General features: G+C 41.0%; 1 protein-coding gene across 1 annotated transcript in view; it reads left to right on the forward strand.

The window, feature by feature from the left end:
- Window positions 1-651: 651 nt before the first annotated feature.
- OPN5 (opsin 5) overlaps window positions 652-12,042 on the forward strand; it is a 30,122-nt gene continuing 18,731 nt past the window's right edge. Inside the window, exons 1-2 of the mRNA XM_027690096.1 lie at window positions 652-720; window positions 10,871-11,023. Coding sequence (XP_027545897.1) covers window positions 10,885-11,023 — 139 coding nt within the window. The 5' untranslated portion in view covers window positions 652-720; window positions 10,871-10,884. The remainder of the gene's footprint in view (window positions 721-10,870; window positions 11,024-12,042) is intronic.

The following is a 12,042-nucleotide window of genomic DNA, read 5'->3' on the forward strand; positions in this document are numbered from 1 at the left end:
AGTGATGATGATTTACACACATGTATTTCTACTACCCAGCCCAGTTTTATAAGTGACTGGTGGAGCTAGAGAAGAAAAATGAAATACAATACTAAAAGATGCTTTTATTATCTCTGTGAAAGCACCTTTTAGGACTGCAGTTCTTTTTCCTCTCTTACCATAAAGTAAGAACAACTTGAGGAGAAAAAGCACCTTCGAGTTTTAAAAGCATTCACTGTTCTGTGGCGCGGGTGATAAACAGGATTACAACTGTGCTGGCAGGAGGGATCCAGCAACATGTGACATGTGCTTTGACAGATTTTGGCTGGCTCTGGCTTATACCCCTTCCTCTGCCAGTAGTACACTCCCAGGGTCCCTCTCTGAGGTGTCAGTGCTCTTTGGAAAGCTGATTCACACGGACAGAGGGGCAGGATACTCCGGAGAGTGAATTTCATGGGGTGAGATGGATGATCGACAGCAGCACCACTGGGAAGAGTGACAGAGGGAGGAACAGCACAGCATCCAGAGTCCGGGAGTCCGAGTTGGGAAGGGGGAAAACGAGAGAGATCTCCTTGTACTGAAGCACAGAATGATTTTCCCCTCTTCCTCTTGAATTCTAAAACTTGAAACACCAAGAGCACTGTGGATTTATGCTTTTACAGATCACTCTGGTCCAGACATTGAAATAAAAGCAGCTGTGGAGCTCTAGGGGGGATGCTCTATACGGAGTTCATTAATAAGGTACGTCCTGTTTCTCTTCCTGTTCTTGTAAGATGTTGAAAGTGTAGGTGTGTACATGCAAAAGAATATGCAGGTGCAAAATGGCATGCATAGATACACATCTAGGTGCTTATATTATGTATTTTCACTGTATTCTTAATTTAGGTCCATTTTCATATTACCTTCACTGTTACTTAGTTTCACAGAATCCTTTTGTTTGCCATTCTACTTTTCTTCTCCTTCCTGTAGAATAAAATGTTTCACCATAGGATTAAAGATTTTAGGGTGCAGCCTTTAGAAATGTACCTGAGAAATTCAGAAATATTTTCTGAGAGTTTTGATATTGCATGGTGTCATTTATTCCTTTCTTTCCTCTGCCCCTTCTGATGGTATTAGAGTCTCCAGGCATGTGAGGTATAACCAGGGATAATTTCATGGTGTAACAGGACTTGCCAATGTAATGGCATTTTGATGAATATTGTCCTTTTCGGACTAGTGCTTTCTTTAGTCTTTTTGGAATTTTGCACAAATCTGGCATTACCTTTATGAAAAAATGAATTTGGAAGAGAACTGATCATTTGTGCCTTTGGGCAATATTAGGAGCCGAAAACACTGATTATTTGATATTGATTATCTGACTGGTATTGATTTTATACTGATAACTGGTTAATTTCAAAGTAAGAAATGAATATCCCAAAGCACTCCTTTACAACAAAGAGAAAGTATTTGCAGAAACTGTGTTCAACTCCCTTGTTCACAGACAGAAGGGAATTGCTTGGAGTTGTACAACTCCAGACAACAAGTCAGCACAGTGCTGTGATGGCACTTTGCACCAAAGAAAATCCAGTTCTTTGAACTTAGCAGAACTCTAAGCTGCATTGAATTGTAAAATAACCCTGAAGTGCTCACCTAGGAGTCAGGGATCAGCACATCCTTGTATTTGCTTGCAGTTGGAGAGTGTTTGCTGAGCGGGATGCAGCACCCTCTCTGGGTGCCCGGCTGCACCCCAGTTTGCAGTGCTCAACCACCTCAGTTGAAAACAGGCAGCAAATGGACAATTCTAACATCAGTCCCAGCCTGCAGTAGGAGAAGATCCAGCAGAGAGAGCAAGGGAAAGGGAATCAGCATTTCCAAGTTACATTCCCAGCTTCTGACTCGTTATATGACTGCACATAGTTCACTAAGCAGCTCTAATTAAGGTTATGAGCTGGAAAATAGTTGTGCATGTAGTTACTCCAGGCCTTACATTTTACATGAGAAAGGAACAGACGAGATTTCATATGTTGGTCTGCAAGGAAGCCGCTTGTTTCTCCCTGGGACAGGGTCAGGCTTTTGTGTGTCTCCAGGACACTTCTGTAATGGACAAATGGACAGTGATGTCGAAACAGAGGGTTAGTATTTTCTGTGCAATAGGAAACCTCTACCAAAAAGTGTTCTAGGAGCCTAAACTGAAATTGCAGGTTCTGTATCTCATGAACTGTCATTGCTTTTCTGTTCTTCTTCAGCTGGTCTTGTTTTCAGGTTTTTCCTTGTTGCTTGTCCTCCTGTGGTGCTACAATCAGGGTATTGTTTTCTTGGTTAAAATGTCGCTTGCTGGGTTACTGAGACTATTTTTTATCCTCTCTAAATGATGCTCGGTTGTGACTGCTTTTCATTTTCTTCTAGACTGTCTCTGCTGACTATGTAGCTCCCATATTTGAGTGGCACATGCTTTTTTCACAAGTCAACCTCAGGAAAGCAGGAGTGTGAAATGCTTTATTTGCTGCTGTGCTGTTGGTACCATAGAAATACTCAATAAAAGCTTTGCAGCCTCTCCAGATCCTGTGAAATGTCTGGTCTCTTTTGACCAGAGTTTGTTTTGACTTAGGTCTATACAGACAGCCAAGTTCCCTCTGAAATTTCAGGAAAGGGGTAGAGCCAGATATTGGACCAATTACTCTGCTGCATCAGGTTCACACAGCTGATCTGCTCACTACCAGGACTCCTAGGAAAACTGTTGCAAAAAAATATGGTGCTGTCTTCCCCAAACAAGAGCAAGGGTGGGTGTCCTGAAATTTGTAAGCAAGGTGAGCTTAAACATGGATGTAAGGAAATTCTGATGTGTCAGAGGGCTCCCTGATACAGTGGGGATACAGTGGGAATACGGATCTTTTTCTCCTAATAGACTGGCTCTCGACTTTGAGGAACTTTGCAAAGAGTGCTCAGATCTGGAGATGAATTTTTAATCTAGGCAGGGCCCCTGGTTTAATTTGCTTTGCTTCTTGGGCAAGCTGTGGATGCATTTCAGGTGCTGCCAGCCTGGCAAGGACACTGGCAGTGTCCTCTGCTATGGGCACTGGCTGTTGTTGTGGTGTTGGTGCATACAGTGCTTTGCAGTTAGGTTGGTTTTATGGACTAAAACCCAAGCAGAAGGAAATCTTGTTGTTGTTTATCAAACGTTTACATTTACATGGTTCTTCATCTTAATTTCCCAAACTGAGTTTTTCTTAATGCTTCTTGAACACCTTCTATTCACCAGATAAAGTAATGCTTGTATTTGAATTCAGGTGCTTCTGAATTTATCTTATTGTGATCCTCTCACCTTCCTGCATGCAGAGTTCTTGAAGCTCATGTATATTTTGTGACATAATATCATGGCGAATTTCAATTTTTTTTTTAGTTTTAAAAAGCACAGTTGATACCCAATTCTTGCCAAAGCAGTGATACCAGTCAATATACTACTGTCCTTGTCCATGTGTGTTCCCTGTTCAAGGCACTTGAATTTCCCTCCCTTGTGTGCAACTCTGTTCATAATCTGTCTTGCATTAACAAGGCTTTTATCAAGGCTGAATTCAACAGATTATTGAATCTCCACTAATCACATCCCTAAAATATTGAAATTAATTCCTAATATTATTCATCCCCCCAAAAAATCTACCTATATCAGATATTAAGGATCTGGGAGGAAAATTAGTTTTTCTGGTCTAATGATGTAAGTTGTTTAACAGGTGAATGGTCTCAGGTTTCATTCTCTGAGACTTTTACTTAACCTCAGGAAAAATTACCTTGGAAAGCTGTGAAATTTCCATGGTTAGGAATAGGCTGGACATTCATCAGTAGCAGCAAAATCAGAATTTATTCTTCTGTGAAATCAGACAGGCAATACGTGTTTGCTTGACGTACTCTCCAGCCTGTTTTTCAGTCATAAAGATTGTAATGATCACATGCCACAGTCTCATTTCCCAGTTGTCTGCCTTCTGCAGGGTGTGACACTCCAGTCACCACTCGAAATTACCATTGAGCATCGTGGTTCTGGGCCCTGGGAAACCGCATGCAGGGGGGTCTATTAACAGCCAGAGTGAGGAGGTAAGAGGTTTATCTGCCTATTCAGCGATGGCTGTTGTGAAGGCTGCTTCTCTACCCATCTCACTCAAATATACAGCTCTTTTCAGAAGAAGGAATTTTTCTACCTTTTGCATGCCCTAGCAGCTTCAGATGTTGCTCCTGGACAAAAATACATATCTGGCCACTGGCGGGGATATTAGGAGGCACTACACCACAGAGATCATTATTTATTCATTGTTTTATTGAGCTATAGGAAAACAAATCCACAAATATGTTGTATAATCCAGAGGACTTCAGGCTTGTGAATGTTGTTACATGCCCTCTGGATATTGAGGACTAACTGTATAAATTTTGAAAACAATAATGCTTGTGGTTTTTCACATCAAAAATTGAAAATATAACAGGCTGCTGAGATGAATTGAAATTTCAGTTTTGATCTCCCTATTGTAAATAAATCAGTTTTCCTCTGAAGATGCTATACTGTGGAAAAAAAGCCCACAACTTCAGGTCTCTGAATTTTCCATAACCTGTAAAATCATAATCTGCTGTTGCTGGAGCTAAGAAGTTAATTTGTACTTCATAAAAGCATCGAATGCCTCCACATCTCTTAGGACACCTTGTGGTTTATAATAATTTTCCAAAACAACTGAATATATTTTTCTTCCTCAGATCACTGACTTGGGAACCATTACACCAGAACACATTAGTCCATTGTCCCACCTCCTCTGTAGATGCAAATTCACTCTGTTTCTCTTCAGGGGGAAGAGATTTAGCAATTTGCTGAAAATTGCCCATCGAGTCGAAGAAGGGATGAGACTCAGCAGGACCCGGGGGTTGCTCTCTACTTGGTCCTCCGACCTTTCTGTTCCCTCAGGAGAGTAGGGAACTGTGAGAATTTCCATCAGAAGATGGGAAAACAGGTGGGCTAGTATGGAAAAGATGGACAGTGGCCAAGTCATGATGTGTGATGAAATATAAATGGACAAAAACACACACTGGACAGGTTTGCAGCTGCTGAGGTAGCAGTTATTGTGAAGCTCTTTTCTTCTCCAGGTGATGTCGTATATGCAGATGGTACCTAAAGGCTCACAGGCTGAACTTTTTTTGGGGGCATGGAAAGTCTCATGCTGTGCCTGCAGTGAGCCAGCCACCAAGGGGTCTAGAAAACCCTGAAACCAAATGTCAGTGCCTGATAAATAAGGGAAATAAACTGACAGGGGCAGGTTTAGATTAGATATTAGGAAGAAATTCTTTACTGTGAGGGTTGTGAGACACTGGCACAGATTGCCCAGAGAAGCTGTGGATACCCTATCCCTGGAAGTGTTCAAGAACAGGTTGGATGGGGCTTTGAGCAGCCTGGTCTAACGGAAGGTGCCCCTGCCCATGGCAGGAGGGTTGGAACGGGATGATCTTCAAGGTTCCTTCCAACTCAAACCATTCCATGATTCTATGATAAATGACAGGGAATGGTCAAGTCCATTTGGTTGCTGCCACTCAACTCCTGCAAAATGTCATGCTTTTGGCAATCTGGGGTGAAAATTCCCAGGATTTACCTAAATCTGAGGAAAAGCGTCAGCTGCTCTGCAAGAACAACCAAGATTTTTTCTCCCCTCTCCTTCAGTGCCCTCCCTGTAAGAGGAAGGGATCAGCAAGGTTACCACTATTCTGTGGTCAGCTTCTTTCCTGAAAGAGGTGGGGATGGAGTGTCCTGCCCTTCCTCAGGGTAAGAAGAGCCTGGCTGAGCCACGAAGGACATGTTGAAACACCCCAGTGAGAGATGAGGAGAAAGCAGAGAGCAAAATTGATGTAGGTCTGGCAAAGCTGCATTCATGAGGCCCAACAAAAATCATCAAATCATTTTTTCCTTTAATTTCAGAAGTTCTGAGGCTTGATATTGACATTTTATAGTGTCTGGGTGATGATTTTTGATCTCCTGAGGTTGGCTAGAGTTGAACAGTTCCATTTTAAAGAATATATTATTTAAAAGCGGAATTGTTTGTATTAATTAAAGATGAGTGTCTGCAGCACAGATAGAAGCAGGAGTCCATTTCTAAGAAGCAGCAGGTTGGTTTCTTTTGTTGTGTTTTTAAATCTGTTTTCACAGGCACAGGGGGCCTTTCATCATAGAATGTGCTGGAAAGATGGTCTGTAGCTGAGCTAGATGGCAGGCTGTGGTGCAGTGCTCTGTGCTCCCACGCTTTGGACATTGGAGACCTACTGCAATGTGGAATCACTTGATCTTGTGAGGCAGCAAGAACAAACCAGTCCTTGATAACTGGATTATTTCCCAGTGCTTGTCCAAGTGTGCCTGCCACAGCAGATGAAGCACTTATATTGCAAAATATCTTTTGAGAGCTTGGGTTTTAATCTATGCTTATTAATCAGAATTAAGGACTCAGTTAAAAACATTCTTGTTTTTCCATTCACTTTTTTCCCTTTCCCCCCCCCTTTTTTTTTCTTTTCCTTTTTTTTTTTTTTCAGGCACTGGTGTTTGAAAAGTGCACAGCCTTGGAAAAATAAAGGTCCTCAACAGTACCTGTTTTGCTTTGCAGATCCACCGCCGGGGGTCTGCACTGCTTACTAACATAAAAGTAGCTGCAGGCACTGTGACAACCCACCCTTAAGGGGAAGGGAGCACCTAAAACTCACATAACCACCTGTGAATTTCTCATCACATTTTTTAAAATTATTGTATGTTTTTCAAAGTTCCATAGTAAGTCTTCCTGCATAGCTTTTAAACTGAAAGGAAATAGAAGCACCTAACCAGGGCTTTAATTAAAAATATCTTTTACCTCTCACTGCCCACTGGGACCTTTTCCTGTTTCCACAGCCCGTGTCTATGAAATGAGCTCCTCAAAATACACAGGGGAAGTTTAGGATAAAAATGACGCTTGACAGCAGGAGTTGGGATCCAGCAGACACTGAGAGATGACTAACTTTGCTGTGGGGACTCTGAGAAATAGATGTCATCGGACAAATTGAAGGAAGAGATAATTACCTTTTTTCCTCTTAAAAAGATAACAATACTTGCTGGTACTAATTTATCCTTTTAGCTCTTGTCTTTTACTGACTCAGATAAAATTATTCATAACCTTATTGTTTTTAACGTATCACGAGAGAGCAGAAAATTATTTTCTTAATTAATACAGTTGATAATGTTATAACTTCAGCTGTATTAAGCCCTTCAAAACGAGCACTACTAACTTTCTATGAGGTGATGCTGGGTCCATGGATATCTTTTGTTCCACTCTGCCGTTTATCACTTGGTAAATTAATCTGCTTCTACAAATAATTACAACACTTGTATGTGGTCTACGATTTCTCGTGCTCTCTTTTCAGACACATGAAAGCATTGCTGCCACGGTAACTTTCACAGAAGATTTCTGCAGCATCTGATAATAGTTCAGTTTCTGATATTCCTATGAAACATAGAAGGCTTTTTCTAATACTAAATACCTTTAGGTTTTTCAGATTTTTTAAAAATTTTTTTAATGGTTGGTATTAATGTTTCCTTCATTAGTTACGAAAATGCTTTCCCGACTTCCTACCACTTTGACTGTGTTACATAAACTAAATATATCCATTTTTAGCTGCCTAACATAAGCATAGTGATTGCTCTCTTACTAATTTAGTTGGAGGACTTCAGATTTTGCCGGTATGTGACCATGTTTATCTAAACCCCATGGAAGAAGGCATAATTTGAACCTGGGTTAGTCCACTTCCTATTTGTAGCTTCCCAATATATTTTAGGAGTTCACAGGAGCTTGCAAGAAATGAAGGTTGGTACAAGCAGGGATCACTGGCATTCCTATTAAAATAATATTTTATAGTCCCTGTCACTGACTATTAATTTTTAGGAGCTGTGGATCAGAACATTTATGACTTTTATCAGGCATTTAATACTGTGGTACCTTAAAAAGCACATGTATTAATAGAACCAACAGAGTTAGCAGTTCCAATGTTGGTTCCTGAAATAATTTGTCTGGGAAAATGGGCATCCCCTACATTTGCTAGGGTTTGCCTATTATTATAAAAGTTATCTCTCTCCACAGGTTTTTACCCAACATTTAGACACTAGATGCTGATTAGGATTACAGCTTTTCTTGACTTGGAATTATGAGAGAACTAATTATTCTGCCTTGTTAATTATGTCTTTTTCTGTTTTATGTACTCTAAAAGTGAGATCTGATTCTTGCATAGAGCTTCATTTTGGGGAACACAGTCAATTCCTGCCTAATCAGGATGATGAATTTTTTTTAAAGCCATAATCTAGTATTAATCCCCTGCATTATATGTCATCGTAAACTTTTTGTGTAAATCAAGTAGAGTTGTTTTTTATCTCCTTATATCTGAAATTTATTTTTAATTCATCAGTCTTTATTACAATAATGAGGACAGTTTTTGTATCTTCTTGGAAATTTGAAAATTTTCAAGAAATAATGTGCTCTCTCTGCCTAAAGCCACAATAAGGTGCTTTTTTTTCAGCAACTAGATAGCAGTGCTCTGTCACAACATTAACTTTTACAAGCAGGTAAAAAACTTAGATTGACCAGAGCAGCAAAATCTTCCATGAGTAGTTGGATCAGAGGGGGCTCCCTCCTGTCCCAGGGCTGTGATTTGTTTGGGAAACCTACACCTTTTCTTTAATGCCAATTAAAAAACCCAGTGGTAGGACTTCTGGTTGAGCTTAACATATACAGGAGTTGAAATTTCCTTTTTAAAGCTACTTTTTTGTGTGCTTGTAAGTTGAACACTATTGTCCTTGTCAGCCACCTGATACTGACTGGAGTGGGAGATTCTAGTGTGGCTCAAAAGAAGAAAAGGCCCTTAAACACTTTGTATTTATATCAAACCCATATTGTCCTGACAGATCCCAGATGTGCTTTTCCATTTGCATCACTTCAGGCACCCAAATGCTGCAGCCACAGAAGAATCGTGGGATCATGCAAGCTGGGGGATAGAAAAGCATCAGGATCCTTTTAAAGTCCGGGTGGAATCTGGATCAAGACCTGCAGCTATGATAGGATGGAGAGGATGATCGTTCTGACTATTTTGTTTCCCAGATTCATGATTTAGTCCATCCTTTTGTATTAGATGGTCTCCTTAGACCATCTTTTTTCGGAGCTAGAGGGACAACAGTGTTGTGAGTGCTTTAGGTGTACCAGGCCACATAGGTCTGTTATTGAGAAGACTGTCTGCCTTCAAAATGCGGGAGAGATAGCAAATGGATAAAATAAGGCAATAATTTTTTCCTTCTCACCTAGTCTCCCTTCAAGTTTGGACATTTGAGGGGCAAAATTTCGAGCTTTATATCTTGTCTCAAAGCAAAAGGTATGGAAACCCTGAGAGTGAAGTGTTAAGCTGTTGAGTGCCACCCCTGCCCCACCAAGCACTGCTGAGAAGAATTGAGGGGCCTGAATGCCCTAAAAAGCTCCTGACTGTATGGTTTCAAGCATGGCAGAAATGTTTTTGCCTTATGCAAGGGTTCCTCACTTTACTTTTTCAGTTGTCCTGGAGGGATATTCCTCATAGTTGTCTGCCACATTCTAGTTCTCCAGTATCTTTATTTCACTTTATTTCCATTAGTGTATTTGACCTCAATGGCCAATTTCCACATGAAAGGAAATGGAAAGAAAACTCAAAAAGCCTTCCTACATGAGTCCATTATTTAATAATTCTGCTACTTCTTCATGACCATAGCAGCCAATTGCTGTTTATAACCATAGCCAGGAAAAGCTATTTGCATTGGAACCCAACACCTAAATAACTCTAAGGAGAATTTATAGATATGAGTTTTCACTTACCTTTAAAATTTTTAGAGCTGCCATCTGTAGACGTAGTGTCCCTCAGGATATGAAGAAATTGCTGGGACTGTCTTACCAGTTTCTTGGCATTAAGAGAACTGTGTGTGTAGATAAAGACAAGTAGTACAGTATACATTAAACACATTGAACAATAAAGATAATCAGACACAAAAAATTGCCTTGCTTATTTTTTCTGTATTCTCAGTCTTGAGGCACTCTTAGACCAAACTGGAAACAGGGAGATCCTTAAGATATTCAGGGAAGGCACTTCCAAAGACCTGGCTTGAAAGCCACAATACACTGGTACCTGCTCAGATGGGTTACTGTGGGCACTGCCACAGACTCACAGAATCACAGAATATGCTGAGTTGGAGGGGACCCATCAGGATCATCGAGTCCAACGCCTGGCCCTGCACAGGACCAAGAGTCACATCATGTGCCTGAGAGTGTTGTCCAAACACTACTTGAACTCCATCAGGCTTGGTGCTGTGACCACTTCCCTAGGGAACCTGTTCCAGTGCCCAAACATCCCCTGGGTGATGAACTTTTTCCTAATATCCAACCTAACCCTCCCCTGACACAACTTTGGACCATTTCCTTGGGTCCTGTCAGTAGTCCCCACAGAGCAGAGATCAGTGCCTGCCCCTCCTCCTCCCCTCACAAGGAAGTTGTAACTGCAATGAGGTTTCCCCTCAGTCTCCTCTTCTCCAGGCTGAACAGACCAAGTGCCTTCAGCCACTGCTCATACTGCTACTTCTTCAGACCCTTCACTATCCTTGTGGCCCTCCTTTGGACATTCTGTAGTAACTTAATGTCTTTTTTATACTGCAGTGCCATGTGAATAATGATGTTCTTGGATAAAGTAATGAAATAGATCATGGTAGGATGCTTTACGCAATTTTGAATTGGATCCTGCCGTGCCCTGGCAAGTGGCAGAGCAGAAATGAAGATGGGAAGATGCATCTTGTGTATGAACAAAAATATCTTTGTGTTTTCCAGCAGCAGATGTGATCTATTGCAAACTCTGTTCTTTTGTTTTTCAGACACTTAACTGGACATGAGTGGGATGGCATCAGATCACAACACTTCCTCCCAGGAAGAATATGTCCCACGTTATCTCCAGAAGGGAGACCCCTTTGCATCAAAGCTTTCTAGAGAAGCTGACATCATAGCTGGCTTTTATTTGACAGTAATTGGTAATGATTTTATAACTGGTCTTTGAGATATGACTGCCTGCTTGTAGCTCTCATGAAGGAAGAAGAAACTGCTGTGTAATTACATATTTCTTCATACTAGAAAGAAAAATCTAGGAGGTAGAGGAAAAAATGTGTTAGAAATATGGTGTCAACAGTTGGTGTCAACAGTTAGTGTCAACAGATAATGCTGCTCCAGATAGCCACAAGTGACTGGCAGTGGACCTTCCAGCAAAAAGTGAATAAATGGTATTTTTTTTTCTACTGATAAGTTACTACCCTATGGTTTAATTGTTTCTGAGCAGAAACGAATTTTTCCCACTATGCCATGTGGCCTGTTTTCAAAGCCTCTCTCACGTGCCTGTGCAGCAGAGAACATCATTTGAACATTGCTCAGCTCCTGGCATCATCTGTCCTCTTTTACACGTTATATTGAACAATATTTTCTGCCTAGCACCCTCCCCATCCTTCTGTGTTGCAGTCTTTCACCATGTTCAAAGTGACTTTGCAAGCATAATAAATACAATTACGTATTGGTTAGTGCACACAGATGATAACTGGGAGTGATTTCTGCGTTAAGTATTCATGTGCCAAGGAGTCATCATTCAGCAGGAAAAATTCTGGTCTCCATTACTTCTAAGGATAAACTGGTCCTTCTTATTGATAATTTACCTTCTTTGCTTTATGGAGAAGGCTGGAGTTACATCTTTTTGTGTCAGTACTCATTTCAACTCCCAAGGGAATGGCATGAGGCTGTGTCAGGGGAGGTTTAGGTTGGATATTAGGAAAAGGTTCTTCACCCAAAGGGTGATGGGTACTGGAACAGGCTCCCCAGGGAAGTGGTCACAGCACCAAGCCTGACAGAGTTCAAGAAGTGTTTGGACAATGCTCTCAGGCACATGGGATTGTTGGGGTGTCCTGTGCAGGGTCAGGAGTCGGAGTTCAATGATCCATGTTGGTCCTTCCAGCTCGGGATATTCTATTCTATTCTATTCTATTCTATTCTATTCTATTCTATTCTA

The sequence above is a fragment of the Neopelma chrysocephalum genome, unplaced genomic scaffold (genome assembly GCF_003984885.1).
Source record: "Neopelma chrysocephalum unplaced genomic scaffold, ASM398488v2 Primary Assembly neopelma1_80, whole genome shotgun sequence".
Lineage (NCBI taxonomy): Eukaryota > Metazoa > Chordata > Aves > Passeriformes > Pipridae > Neopelma > Neopelma chrysocephalum.